The sequence below is a fragment of the Oratosquilla oratoria genome, chromosome 28 (assembly GCF_046742065.1).
Source record: "Oratosquilla oratoria isolate Oo_2021 chromosome 28, ASM4674206v1, whole genome shotgun sequence".
NCBI lineage: Eukaryota > Metazoa > Arthropoda > Malacostraca > Stomatopoda > Squillidae > Oratosquilla > Oratosquilla oratoria.
In genome coordinates, this window is record NC_134804.1 from 49,498,778 (window position 1) to 49,511,277 (window position 12,500).

At 37.9% G+C, this 12,500-nt stretch overlaps 1 protein-coding gene across 1 annotated transcript in view; it reads right to left on the minus strand.

Annotated features, from left to right (window-relative positions):
* Nucleotides 1-12,500, minus strand: part of LOC143040509 (protein O-linked-mannose beta-1,2-N-acetylglucosaminyltransferase 1-like) — a 33,340-nt gene that overhangs the window by 12,161 nt on the left and 8,679 nt on the right. Inside the window, exons 4-7 of the mRNA XM_076211601.1 lie at nucleotides 11,296-11,531; nucleotides 8,828-8,980; nucleotides 573-600; nucleotides 385-509 (exon numbers count right to left, since the gene is read on the minus strand). Coding sequence (XP_076067716.1) covers nucleotides 385-509; nucleotides 573-600; nucleotides 8,828-8,980; nucleotides 11,296-11,531 — 542 coding nt within the window. The remainder of the gene's footprint in view (nucleotides 1-384; nucleotides 510-572; nucleotides 601-8,827; nucleotides 8,981-11,295; nucleotides 11,532-12,500) is intronic.

Below are 12,500 nucleotides of genomic sequence, written 5' to 3' on the forward strand. Positions count from 1 at the left end.
ATATACATATATATATACATATATATATATATATATATATATATACATATATATATATTTATTTATGTAGATATATCAGGCCCTCGGTTCAAAGCTAACATAAAAAGGTATGAATACAATTCATACCCTGGGGTCTTCGGTGAGGGAACCCCATCTGAGGTAATCTGAGGGAAGCGGAGGAACCCGGAGGATATATATACATACATATATATACATTTATATATATATATATATATATATATATATATATGGGGTTAATATTTATGTATGTATGTAAGAATGTAAAGTTGGTTGCTATTCTTAACAATAATTCATTAAAAAATGCTCAATCTAAGTGCATATGCCTTAATCATACTTCAACACATATTGCATAACAATACTTACTGTGATATTGCACTTCAGTTGTTGGCAAGTTACCAAACCCAAAAAGATGACATAACTCTGGCACACCCTTGATTAATGCAGGGTTGTGTATAACATGTACGTGTGCTGGATGTATACCAGGCTGGCTGTGAATGTATAACAATATAAGACTAGTAAGAATACTTCATACACATTAAATGTTTTTTTACCTCAGAACCTCTGCCAGCCACTGTGGGTCTGTGGATATTCAGTCACCAAAACCATTATCTTTATGACTGGCTAGCAAATTTCACTAAAACTACAGCCTCACTCCTTATTGTATCTGTCAGAAAATTTCATACACGTTGAACATTCATTGGTCTCAGGGTCAATACCAGTGACTGTAGGGCTCTGGTTTTATCGTCATAAAAACTTAAGGTAGTCAACGTAGAATAGCTGTCACATGGGACAATTTTAACATGGATTGGCTATGGCTTGTGTAGTGGGACTCGCCGCTTTTCTTAATGACATTTGATTTACAGAGAGCAAGGCTTGAATATCTTCTATCTGGATGTTTACGCTGGTTGTTTAGTCTGGTTGTGGAGGGCTTCCGAGAATAGTTTGCGGATATCTTGTTCTTTATCTACTACGATTATATTAATATCTACGTCCTTCTTTGTTAACAATTTGTTGTATGAGGTTGTCTAATGCAATTTAATAGATAAATTGCTCTGGAGACACGTTCTGCTTCACAGAAGTTTCGTTGTTGTGTACCAGTTTACGTGTGAGGTTTATACTCCTCACTGTTTCAGTTGCATTGGTAGACAAATATGGTCTTGTAGTAGTATTTTGGCGTTGAGGCGGTTTGGTATTACTAACTGGGCTGTTTTTAATGTATGATAAATTGAATGTGTTTTTCGGGATCGATGGGTTGCACATTCTTGTTGATAATATCTTTAATGTTGAACTGAAGATCCAAGCATCACAGAAAAGAAAGGAAATTGTATGAAGATACGTATACAGTATTGCGGTCACTATCTGTGACTCTCTTCAAGATGATCACAAATAGTGATCGCAATATACGTATTTTCATACAATTTTCTTTTTTTCTCCGACAGAGGGATCTTCAGCTCATTTTACCAATATGTTAGAACGTTCAACTCGCTTCTTTAATTATTTTATTGTCTCCACTAATCAGTGGAAACGTAGTTCCTGTAATGTATTTTGATGGGGTTGCTATCGTTTTGTGGGTTGCAATCTCCACAAGAGTGTCATTTGTGTAAACACGGCAAAGGAAACATGGACTGGAAGTGAAGCGTTTATTCCTGACGTTTCGTCTATTGACTTTCTCAAAGGAATGAGCAGACTGGATACGTGCAGAGTTTATATACATGCTTTGCGGCTCAAGGGGGTATGTGAGCGTAGAACGCTGTGTTATGATTGGCCCTTGAGCCGCAAAGCATGTATATAAACTCTGAACGTATCCAGTATGCTCATTCCTTTGAGAAAGACAATAGACGAAACGTTAGGAACAAACGCTTCACTTCCAGTCTATGTTCCCTTTGCCGTGTTTATGCAACTTGTTCACATGGATTTTCAAGTGTCATTTGTCCAAAAGTATCTGTACAATTTGTGACACACCAGAATTAGCGTTAAGGTTGAAAATGAGTAATTGAGTAAGCTTTTATATTCTTGACTATTCCATACTACAAGAACCACATTTCCATTGATTACAGTAGAGAAAAAAATCATTAGAGGTATTATCAACAAGAACACACAATCCATTAACCCCACAAAACACATTCAACTTGTCAAATATTACAAGACACAAAAAGATGGGGCAGTTAGTAATACGCAACTGCTCCAACACAACCAGTATACCACTACAAGAAGAACATGTTGCCTACCACTGCAACTGACACAGTGAGGAGTATAAACCTCACACGTAAACTCACGAGAAAACAACGAAACTAACGCAACACCTAACATGTCACCAGTGAAATGGAAAAGTTAAATCTCATTACTAATATTCAAACAACCGACCATTATCAAGGAAAAACCTAGACTCAGATATAGTCATAACAGACAAGGAACGGATTCCAAACAAGATGTTATTCCCGCAAGCGCTCCACATCTAAGCTAAGCAACCAACACAAACATCCAGACAGAAGATCTTTAGGCCTTTCCTGCCGTAAAGCGACAGGTATCAAGAAAAATGGCAACTCCCGATACACTACCCATAACCAATTAAAGTTAACCTTGTCCCGCGTTCTATCATCGGCCCGTGACAGCCAATCAGTGTTGATAACCTCTCGTAGACATATTTTGTTCGAACCACCATTCCTTCGACCTTCGCCGCAAGTAACAACGTCCTAACCCACTCGGCCAACGTGTGTGTGTGTGTGTGTGTGTGTGTGTGTGTGTGTGTGTGTGTGTGTGTGTGTGTGTGTGTGTGTGTGTGTGTGTGTGTGTGTGTGTGTGAGTGTGTGTGTGTGTATTTACCTAGTTGTATTTACCTAGTTGTATTTTACGGGAAGGGGAGCTATGCTCGTGAGGTCCCGTCTTCATATCTCATTTTATCTAAACTATTTTTAAATTCATGTATTGTTTTTGCACACACCACTTTCTCATCTAACTTGTTCCAACTGTCTATTGCTCTGTGAGGAAAGCTGTTCTTTTTCAAATCTCTTCTATAGTTGTCTTTTTTTATTTTCTTTCCGTGTCCTCTTGTATTTCTGTCATCCCATTTTATCAGATTCTCTCTATCAGTAATTTCTATGCCTTTCATGATTCTGTAAATAGCTATCAAATCTCCTCTCTCTCTTCTTTGCTCTAGTGTCTGTAGTTTAAGTTTTTGTAGTCTCTCTTCATATGATAGTTTTGAGAGTGTTGGTGCCAGTTTAGTAATTGCTCTTTGTATTCTTTCAAGTTTTTTTATACATTTTTTTGTACTTGGTGACCATATCGTTGCTGCATATTCCAATCTTGGTCTTATCAGGGTGATTAGGATTTTCCTCACCATTTCTTCATCCAGGTATGTAAATGCCACTTTGATTGTTCTTATTAAATTATAAGTTTCTCCAAAAATCTTATTTATATGTTTCTCAGGTGACATATTATTCATAACAATGACTCCCAGGTCCCTCTCATTTTCTACTCTTTTTATTCCTTCTTCTCCCAAATTATATGATCCTGTTATTCTGTTTTTGCTTTTTCCAAATTCCATTATACTACACTTTTTTGTATTGAACTCCATCTCCCACTTCCTACTCCATTCTTGTACTTTATTTAGATCTCTCTGTAGTGATTCACAATCCTCTTCAGTTTTCACTCTTTTCAGTAATTTTGCATCATCTGCAAAGAAGCTCATATAGCTTTCAATTCCTTCATCCATATCATTAATATATATAGCAAACATTATTGGGGCCAGAACTGTTCCCTGCGGGACACCGCTTATTACTTCATTCCATTTTGAGTGCTGATCTCTTATCACTACTCTCATTTTTCTTTCTTGCAAAAAGTCTTCCATCCAATTTAGCAATTTACCTTGTATTCCTCCTTCATATTCTAATTTCTTAAGCAACTTCTTATGTGGTACTTTGTCAAAAGCTTTTTTTAGGTCTAGAAATGCACAATCAGCCCATCCATCTCTTTCTTGTATTATATCTATTAGTCTTGAATAGAAACATATTAAATTGGTGACGCATGATCGTCCTTGTCTGAATCCAAATTGCCTTGGATTTAGTACGTTGTTTTTTTCCAAGTATTTTACCCATCTACTTTTGATAATTCTTTCACATATTTTTGCTATTGTACTTGTTAGAGAGACTGGTCTATAGTTGGTAGGTTCTTCTTTATTTCCTCCTTTATATATAGGTACTATATTTGCTTTTTTCCAATCTTCTGGAACTTTTCCTTCTTTTAAGGAACTGCTTATTATGCTATGTATTTTGTCTGCCAGTTCATTCCTACATTCTTTCAGAATCCAGTTTGCTATTTCATCTGGCCCATGCGATTTTCTGACATCAAAATTACCCAAGTGTGTCAATATTTCATTCTTCGTTACTTCTATTTCTTCCATAGGGGGGACTTTTTCCTTCCACTCAATCTCTTCAGGTTGTATATTTTCCCTTGTAAACACTGATTTAAAATGTTTGTTCATAATTTCTGCCATTTCCATTTCCTCAGTGTATTCAACTCCTCCTTGTCTTAATTTCTCCAAGTCTTGTTTGTTTTTCAGTTTATTGTTTACAAATCTGTAGAATAGTTTTGGTTGATCTTTACACTTTTCTATAACATCTTTTTCATATTTTCTTTTTTCCTCTCTGCACTTTTGTACATATTCATTTCTATAACCAGTATATATTTTCCATTTTTCAGGTCTTCTGTCTTTTTTCCATCCGGTCCAGGCTTTGTCTCTTTTGTCTTTTAACTCCCTACAACTTTTGTTGTACCAGCATTTTACATATTCTTTTTCTTGTTTTTGTCTTGGGACATACTTTTCCACTCCTTCTTTGTAAATTTTTGTCAAAATATTCCATTTCTCTTCCACTGATGTTTCTTCTTTGTATATTTCTTCCCAGTTTTCTTGTTGGAAGAATTCTCTTATTTTATCAAAGTTTGTTTTTTCATACATCATTCTTCCTTTTCTATATTGTTCATTTCTTTTCATATATTTTTCTTCATTAAGTTCCAGTTCAATCAATATGTGGTCACTTTTACCTATTGGTGTTTTATATTCAATCTTGTCCACTATTCTAGGTTCAGATGTAATTATTAAGTCTAGCCTCGATGGTTCTTCTTCATTTCTATACCTAGTGTTCTCTTGTATCCATTGTGTCATTGAATGGTCAGTAATCATCTCAAGTAGAGCATTTCCCCATGAGTCATCACCACTCTTTACTGTCATTTCTTCCCAGCAGATTTCTTTGCAATTAAAGTCGCCCATCATAACTATTCTTCCTCCGTCTTCCATTATTTTAGTTAATGCTATCTTTGTGTCCTCTAACATACTTTTATGTTCACTCTCCTCCCATGAGGCTGTTTTCGGAGGCACATAATTGATCACAAATTTTCTGCTCTTCTTATCTCTGTCTTCCACTTCTATCATAATCATCTCTACTGTATTCTTTCCATATATGACACCTTTCACGTTTATATCCTTCTTTGTCAGGAACATAACTCCACCCCCTTGTTTTTTCTCTCTGTTTCTAATCCAATAATTGTATGTATCATGTCCTACACTGTTGGGTGGTAGTGGGCCTTTTAATTTTGTTTCTACAATTCCCATTATGTCCGGTTCTTTTTCTTTCAAATAATCATTCAGTTCATTCAATCCTGTTATCAATCCATCTATATTTGTGTAAGACACTCTTAGTTTTCTGCCACTTCCATTGTGTTCTCTGTTTCCCTTATGTTTTTCTTTAGTATGTCGAACTGCTTTATTTTCATGTTCACTACTCTCCAATAGAATCTCTCTTTCTCTGACTCCGTTCTTTCCTCGTTTTTTGCCTTAGCTTCAATTCTTTTCTGCTTTTCTGCCTCTCTTTCCTCCTTATTCATTTCTCTTTTTATCCATACCTTTTTATATTGATCATTTGTTGCTAGTTTCCCTGTCTTGGATAGAATTTTCTCTGCCGTTGTTTGTGACCTGAATTTAATCTTAATTGGTCTGGTCTTATCTGTACTATATTTTCCGAGTCTGAATTTTTCCTCAATTTCCTTTATAATTTCTGGTTCATCTTCCTGGACTAATTTTAATAAACTGCTTACCCTTTCATTTTCCTCCTTGATTCTTGCGGTTCTATCTGGGTTATGTTTCTCTTCCATTCCTAATATAATTATACATTTCTTTTTGTCAGCTAATTCTCTTACTATATTCTCCTTCTGTCTCATCACTTTAATAACTGAGTCTTCATTATGTTCTTTCAATTGCTGTTTGACTATGTCAGTGAATGAAACCTTATTCCCTTCTTGAGTTATTCTCCAATTTTTAGCTTCTGTAGCTATTTTCTCACTGTTTTCATTACTATTCTTCTTCAATTTCTCATTCTCCTCCTTTACATTTCCTAACTGTCTTTTTAGGTCCTCTACTTCTTCAGTTAAGTTTCTGTTAGCCTTCTCTAGTTGTTCCAATCTTTCAATTCTCTGGAAGATGGAGTCTACCTTACCTAACTTACGTTCCAAGTCCTCGATCACCTTATCAACTCTCTCCTCTAGTCTTATCAGTCGGGGGGGGGTTGTGTCCCCCCCACCCTCTTTAAATCCCTGGAACATATTCTCGTCACTTTCTACTGTATTTCTCCTCTCTATACTTCTAATCTTTACATTTTTATTTGCCATTTCGTCATCCGGTGGTCGTTTCATGTTGACCTTACGCCCGTCTGCCTGGGCCAAGTCCTCCACATCCTCATTTCCTTCCATTTCCCCAGCAATCCCTCCCCTTCTCCTCTTTTCCTACTTACCTACTGCCTCACGAGCAATTTCCCTCCCCCCCTGCAAATACAAAAAGGCACTTCTCTTTGCGTTGGGATCCACAATCTGCACTTTTCTTCAGAACGTTCTTCAAGCCGTCCGTTCGTTGAAAGTGTGTGTGTGTGTGTGTGTGTGTGTGTGTGTATTCACTTTCACTTGGTCTTTGGATCACGTGTTGGACTCGTGATCGACAGCTATTTCCCTCCTGGAAGAGAGCTCAGAGCTCGTAGGTCCGATCTATGGGTAATGCTATGACCTTGCACACACACACACCCCCAACTCCCCGCCCACGAGAGTTGGAGTAACACCCCTCAGCGCTGCGATACTGATATTATTTCAGCCCCGGGCGAGGGTCGAACCCTCGTGTGTGTGTGTGTGTGTATGTGTGTGTGTGTGCGTGTGTGCGTGTGTGTGTATACGTACATAATTGTGTATAAATACATAATGACAAAATACTTGCATATAAACTTTGAAAGACCGGAACGAAAGAGGGGGGAATGGGACGTAGAGGGAGAGAGAGAGAGGAGGAGGAGGAGGGGAAGGAATGAGAAGTCGATATCAGCATTTCTACCCGTGTGTAACAGTATCGCACCGAAAATTTCGAGGCCTGATAGTGATAAGGAAGAATTTAAACAAAAAGTAACAGGGCGGATGATAACATTAGCTGAACGTGATCGGTGTTGTTACCCGAGTATCGATTATCATCCTATCATGTTGCATGATCCATAGCAGCGTTTCTCAATCTTTTTACCCTTGCGTAACCTTTAAAATAAATTGCATGTCTCAAGGAACCCCTGCACAAAAAAAAAGAAAAAAAAAACATATACCATATCTTTCTCATTTTATCTTCATCGTAATAATAGGTTAAATAGGATGATGTCTATATTACATTATTGCAATAACCAAGAATATGTTGTGCGTTTTTAATTATATTACGTATATGAAATTAAATGAAAAATCAAAAGTGCATGAGCTTATTTCACTTGTTCTCGCGGAACCCTTGGGGACCTTTTACGGAACCTTAGGGTTCCGGGGAACCCTGGTTAAGGAACACTGGTCTATTGGAATGTCACTGAAGTTCTTAACGCATCAATTGCTTAAAACTTATGTAATTACTACCCAGTACAGAAAGAGAAAGAAATAGGTAAGGAGAGACAGGGAGAGAGGGTAGAGAAAGAAAGAAAACGTATAAAGCACTATGCTTCAATGCTGGATTAGTTAAAAAACTACAGGACAACGATCCTACCCTATAATGGTTTCCAGAGTATGTGCAAGGCTTCCAATCGAAGTTCCTCCCAAGACTACAATAGGCGTATTAAATAGAATATTCTCTTCTTCATGCTTATTAGTTTGTTGAGCTGCGTCCAGTGGTTTATATCGCTGATCAACTAAAGAAAACGGGAACCAAATGAAAGTAAATAGAAAATGTAGTAGTAGATGTACTAGATAAGTAGCAAAATAACATGATACTGTAACTCTATTTAGTTCTCTTGCCTGAGCAAAAGTAAATAGAAAATGTAGTAGTAAATGTAGTTGATAAGTAGCAAAATAACATGATAACTCTAGTTCTCTTACCTGAGCAAAAGTCTCCCGTTTTAGAGTATTTACTGCAGAATCTAGCACGCTTCATATTGTCATTAACAAGAGGGTCGCCTTTGATTTTACTTCCATCAACTGAAAAGATATGTATTAATCACACACACCCAAGACAAGTTAGGATATCATTCTGCATATTTCTAAGCCACTAATATCTCAACCTATACTGACTTTATATTTGAAATTATCATTCATGTTTACTAAAATATGTATTGTTCTTTTATGTAATTAGATTTGGTTGTTTTTTTAAGATTCAGAGTGCAATAATTACTTATTTACTATAACTATGAAATAATGCATGTTAATAGTGCAATAACTGTCACGAAAGGTCCTCACTTAGAAAATACTTTTAACTTCGGATTCCAATAACTCAGAATCTATTATCATCTTGAATGATAAAGAGAAAAGTACTTACTTTTCCTAGGTACGCAGAGAGAGACATCAATATTACGACCTACTCCCCCGACAGCATGTTTCAACTTTTCATAAGGGGTGAAGCCATTGATGCCTTTCTGAGTTATCATGTACCACTGGCCTCGGTACCGAAGATTCTGAATCTGATTACTTCCTGTATGAGGAAAATACATACATCATTACTTATCACAAAGGCAAATCATTACTTTGTCCACCAAATCTTAAATTCAATTTCATCTCCTCGGAACCCCCCCCCCCCCCAGCAAAGAAACCACTCCTGAGGAAAAAAAAAAAAAAACATACGTTGAAATCACCACCCAACACTAAAGCAATGCCAACACTGCATCGGAAAGGCAACAGTGTGTGAGTGGTCTCAGACCTACCCAGAGATCGGCTAATAAGGTGCTTTGAGCTCACTGCCGTAGGGTGTGAGTGGTCTCAGACCTACCCAGAGATCGGCTAATAAGGAGCTCTGAGCTCACTGCCGTAGGGTGGTGTCTGGCTGTCTCGACAGAGACTGCAGCAGATCCGAGGTGAATATATATCAAATGCTCCTTCACACAGACGACATTATTATACTTCGCTGTCCTAGACTCACACGTGAGAACTCCACTGATTGACATATGGACTGAACTAGTTACCGTAGCCAATTTCCTTGGAGCTGCAGTTCTCCAAAGGTAGCGACTGTTGCCTCAAGTGAAGGAAATACAATTAAAATTGATAGAGAAAATCGTGGACCCGGCCCAGAGACGGGGTTCCTCTTGAGACTACACTTCCAGACAGAAGTGAAGGTTTTGACAGCTTCTGAGGATAAGTAGTAGGGAAATGATGGCTCACCGCTTGCAGATACTCATTACTAGTTTCCCCCTTGCAAGAGAGAACTATGAGCAATGGAATTTATTGTTTTATATATTGTATGTGTCAACAATCTTCTTAATGAAGAGTTGACTGAGTTCAAGGACACACCTACATAATAAAAAGAAAAAAGGTGTGGCTCTTTCATCTTATTTTCCTATCTCTTCCACTCCCTCTCCCTTGCCCTACTAATATAGTATGTGCATCTAAAGATTTTTCCATCCTCATCAAACCATCTTAATTTAGATATGCCTCCCAAGTTACTTTAGTTTTCTGAAAGCTTTTACTAGTATTTTGCAATCCCAAAACCACCTGGACATTCTAGTCTATTCTATCATTTTTAATTGTTATTCTTGCCTCACCATATTTCTACTGCACTCTGTGATTTCACAGTCTATGGAGCCATTCTGAGAGATTATGCCATCAAATTATGCAAAAATTTTCTATGAGGATTGGTGCATCATCCCTCCCAACCCCAATATATCGATGATGTACCTCCACCTTGACTGCATTTAGCCTGAGTTCCACTTTCTGGTAGGCTCTATCTCTTGTGTCCGGTAAAGTGACTCAACCTCAACCTATACGTGGTCCCTCAGAACTCAAATGGTCTTGGCTCTTGCTTGCAGCCTTCTTGGACTGAATACTCCTTCGTCTAAGCGATATGTCAGCCGAATACTCTCCTCCTCTTGTTCTGTCACTGACCAGTAGGAGAGTAACTAATGCTAGAAGGGCATTGATTAACATTAGAACTAAGACACCCCCTTGATTTGCACAAACAGTCGTCGTTGAGAATTTATACAATACAACTCCATGCAAGAAATCACTATTGCCATGATGTCTGAGGTGGAGCCGACCTATTGGATCATCACACCTTAGTTGACAACCAAATATGTCCAGCACCTTACAGAGTACAGTATTTCATGAATGACAGTGTCAAATAACTTCCTCAGATTAACAGAGGCTAACAAAGGGACGGCATTACTCCACGTATTTCTCCAACAGTTGCTTACACACATAAATTATATCTGCTGTTTCGTTCACCTCTAAACCCACTGACGGAACTACCCCTTCATACATTCTTTTGAACAGCACTACATAATCCGTTAATGCTCTCTCAACTCCCCTCCTACCGATCACTCTAACTCCGGGGTTCTCAACCTATTTTCACATATACCTCGTACTTATGCATTGCTATTCTTTAACCTCCTGGAGGTGACTTCAACACTAAATTTAATCGTTTTGCATCCACTAACAGTTAGTGGCTTTCGGTTGGCGGACCCACTTGTGAACCGCCGTGGCCCAATAGGGCTTCATGGACCACGGGTTGAGTACCTCTGCTCTAACCAATTCTTATAAGCCTTTTTTCTAGGGATACAAACAAAAATTCAAGGTAGGGGCGACAGCCTCCTCTTGCCCCACCTTCCTTCCAGAAGCCTGTGTAAAGGTGTATGTTACTGTTTCCATGATTTTATGTTCTGCATAAAAAAATTAATTTTATCTTGCATAAGAAACTTAAAGTAAAATAATCATTTCTTCCCTTTCTCCAAATTTCAGATCCAGTCTTAGTACTGTTACAGTCCTTGCTGCTTTTTTACTCTTAGTGCTTTGTCTTACCTAGATCACATAACATGGCTTGGGCAATTTGGCCAAGATTTAGTGAGGCTTCTTCGTGAGTCACAGCGATAACTATGTCCCCTTCCCTCACTTCTGTGAGAAGGAACAACTCCAGCTCACTTGAATCCAACTCAGAAGTATCAAACCGTTTTGCAAGGACTGCCTCCAGTCGATGTGAATCAACGACAACTAGGTTCATGCCTCTACCTGCATCATTAACATCCCTCTGGAAAATACTGGAAAAAGAAAAAACAGAGCATAATTAGGAGAAATTAACCGATTCAATGAGAAGTCTGTATTAACACTTTCTTATTCGTTTACTTTCCATCGTAAAATTTTCTTTAGGTTATGAATTTGGCTTTATGCTTCAGTAATCAGGTAATACAAAGAGTCCTCGGTTTACGACGGTCTCGACTTCCGTCGTTTCGCGGTTACGACGCTGGTAGTGTTTGTCCCTTTATATTCCCCTTTGCTGATGTTTTTTATTATTTTATGATACAAAGAACTAGTTGGTAAGCGCAGAGGGGGAAAACGTCATCATCCAACGATAGACTGAGGAAGGAAGCGTAATTTTGGATAACTAATTATCTTTAGCTTTCTCGTTTTTTCTTTCTTTTTTTTCAGTGCACCGAAGAAAAAGAAACCAATCACTATGGAATGTTCTTACTTAGGCTGGTTTCGACCTACGTCGAAAATCAGTTTACGACGTTGTGTAGGAACGGAACTCCGTCGTAACTCGAGGACCCTTTGTATAATAATTCAAAGGCACACATTTCCTGAACCTCCTAGTCAGATGTATATCAAAATTCATATAAAAAAAAAAACTAGGAGACGGGTAACTGAAAATGAAAAAAGTTATAGATATATCAAAAGTAGAAAATCCTTGCTGCTGAATGAATTGTTGGTTAGTCCACATCACGGCAACTGATAATGTCTTTTGGTTGTGAACTTTCCCTTTTATATAAACAGAGATTAATTTTGTCGTCTCTACTCTTTGTTTCTGGATAAAAGTAACTGTCAGGTTGGTCAGGCGACTCTGACTTACTGAAAACCTAAGTTTTCATGATCTTCGATTAGGGGAAACTGTATTCACAGCATGTAATGCTGACATAATGTGGAGCGTGAGTAAAATATTAGGGATGAATTTGTCCTGCACAAGTTTCATTTTCACCAATTTGGTGTCGCATACTGACTGCAGTGCACAC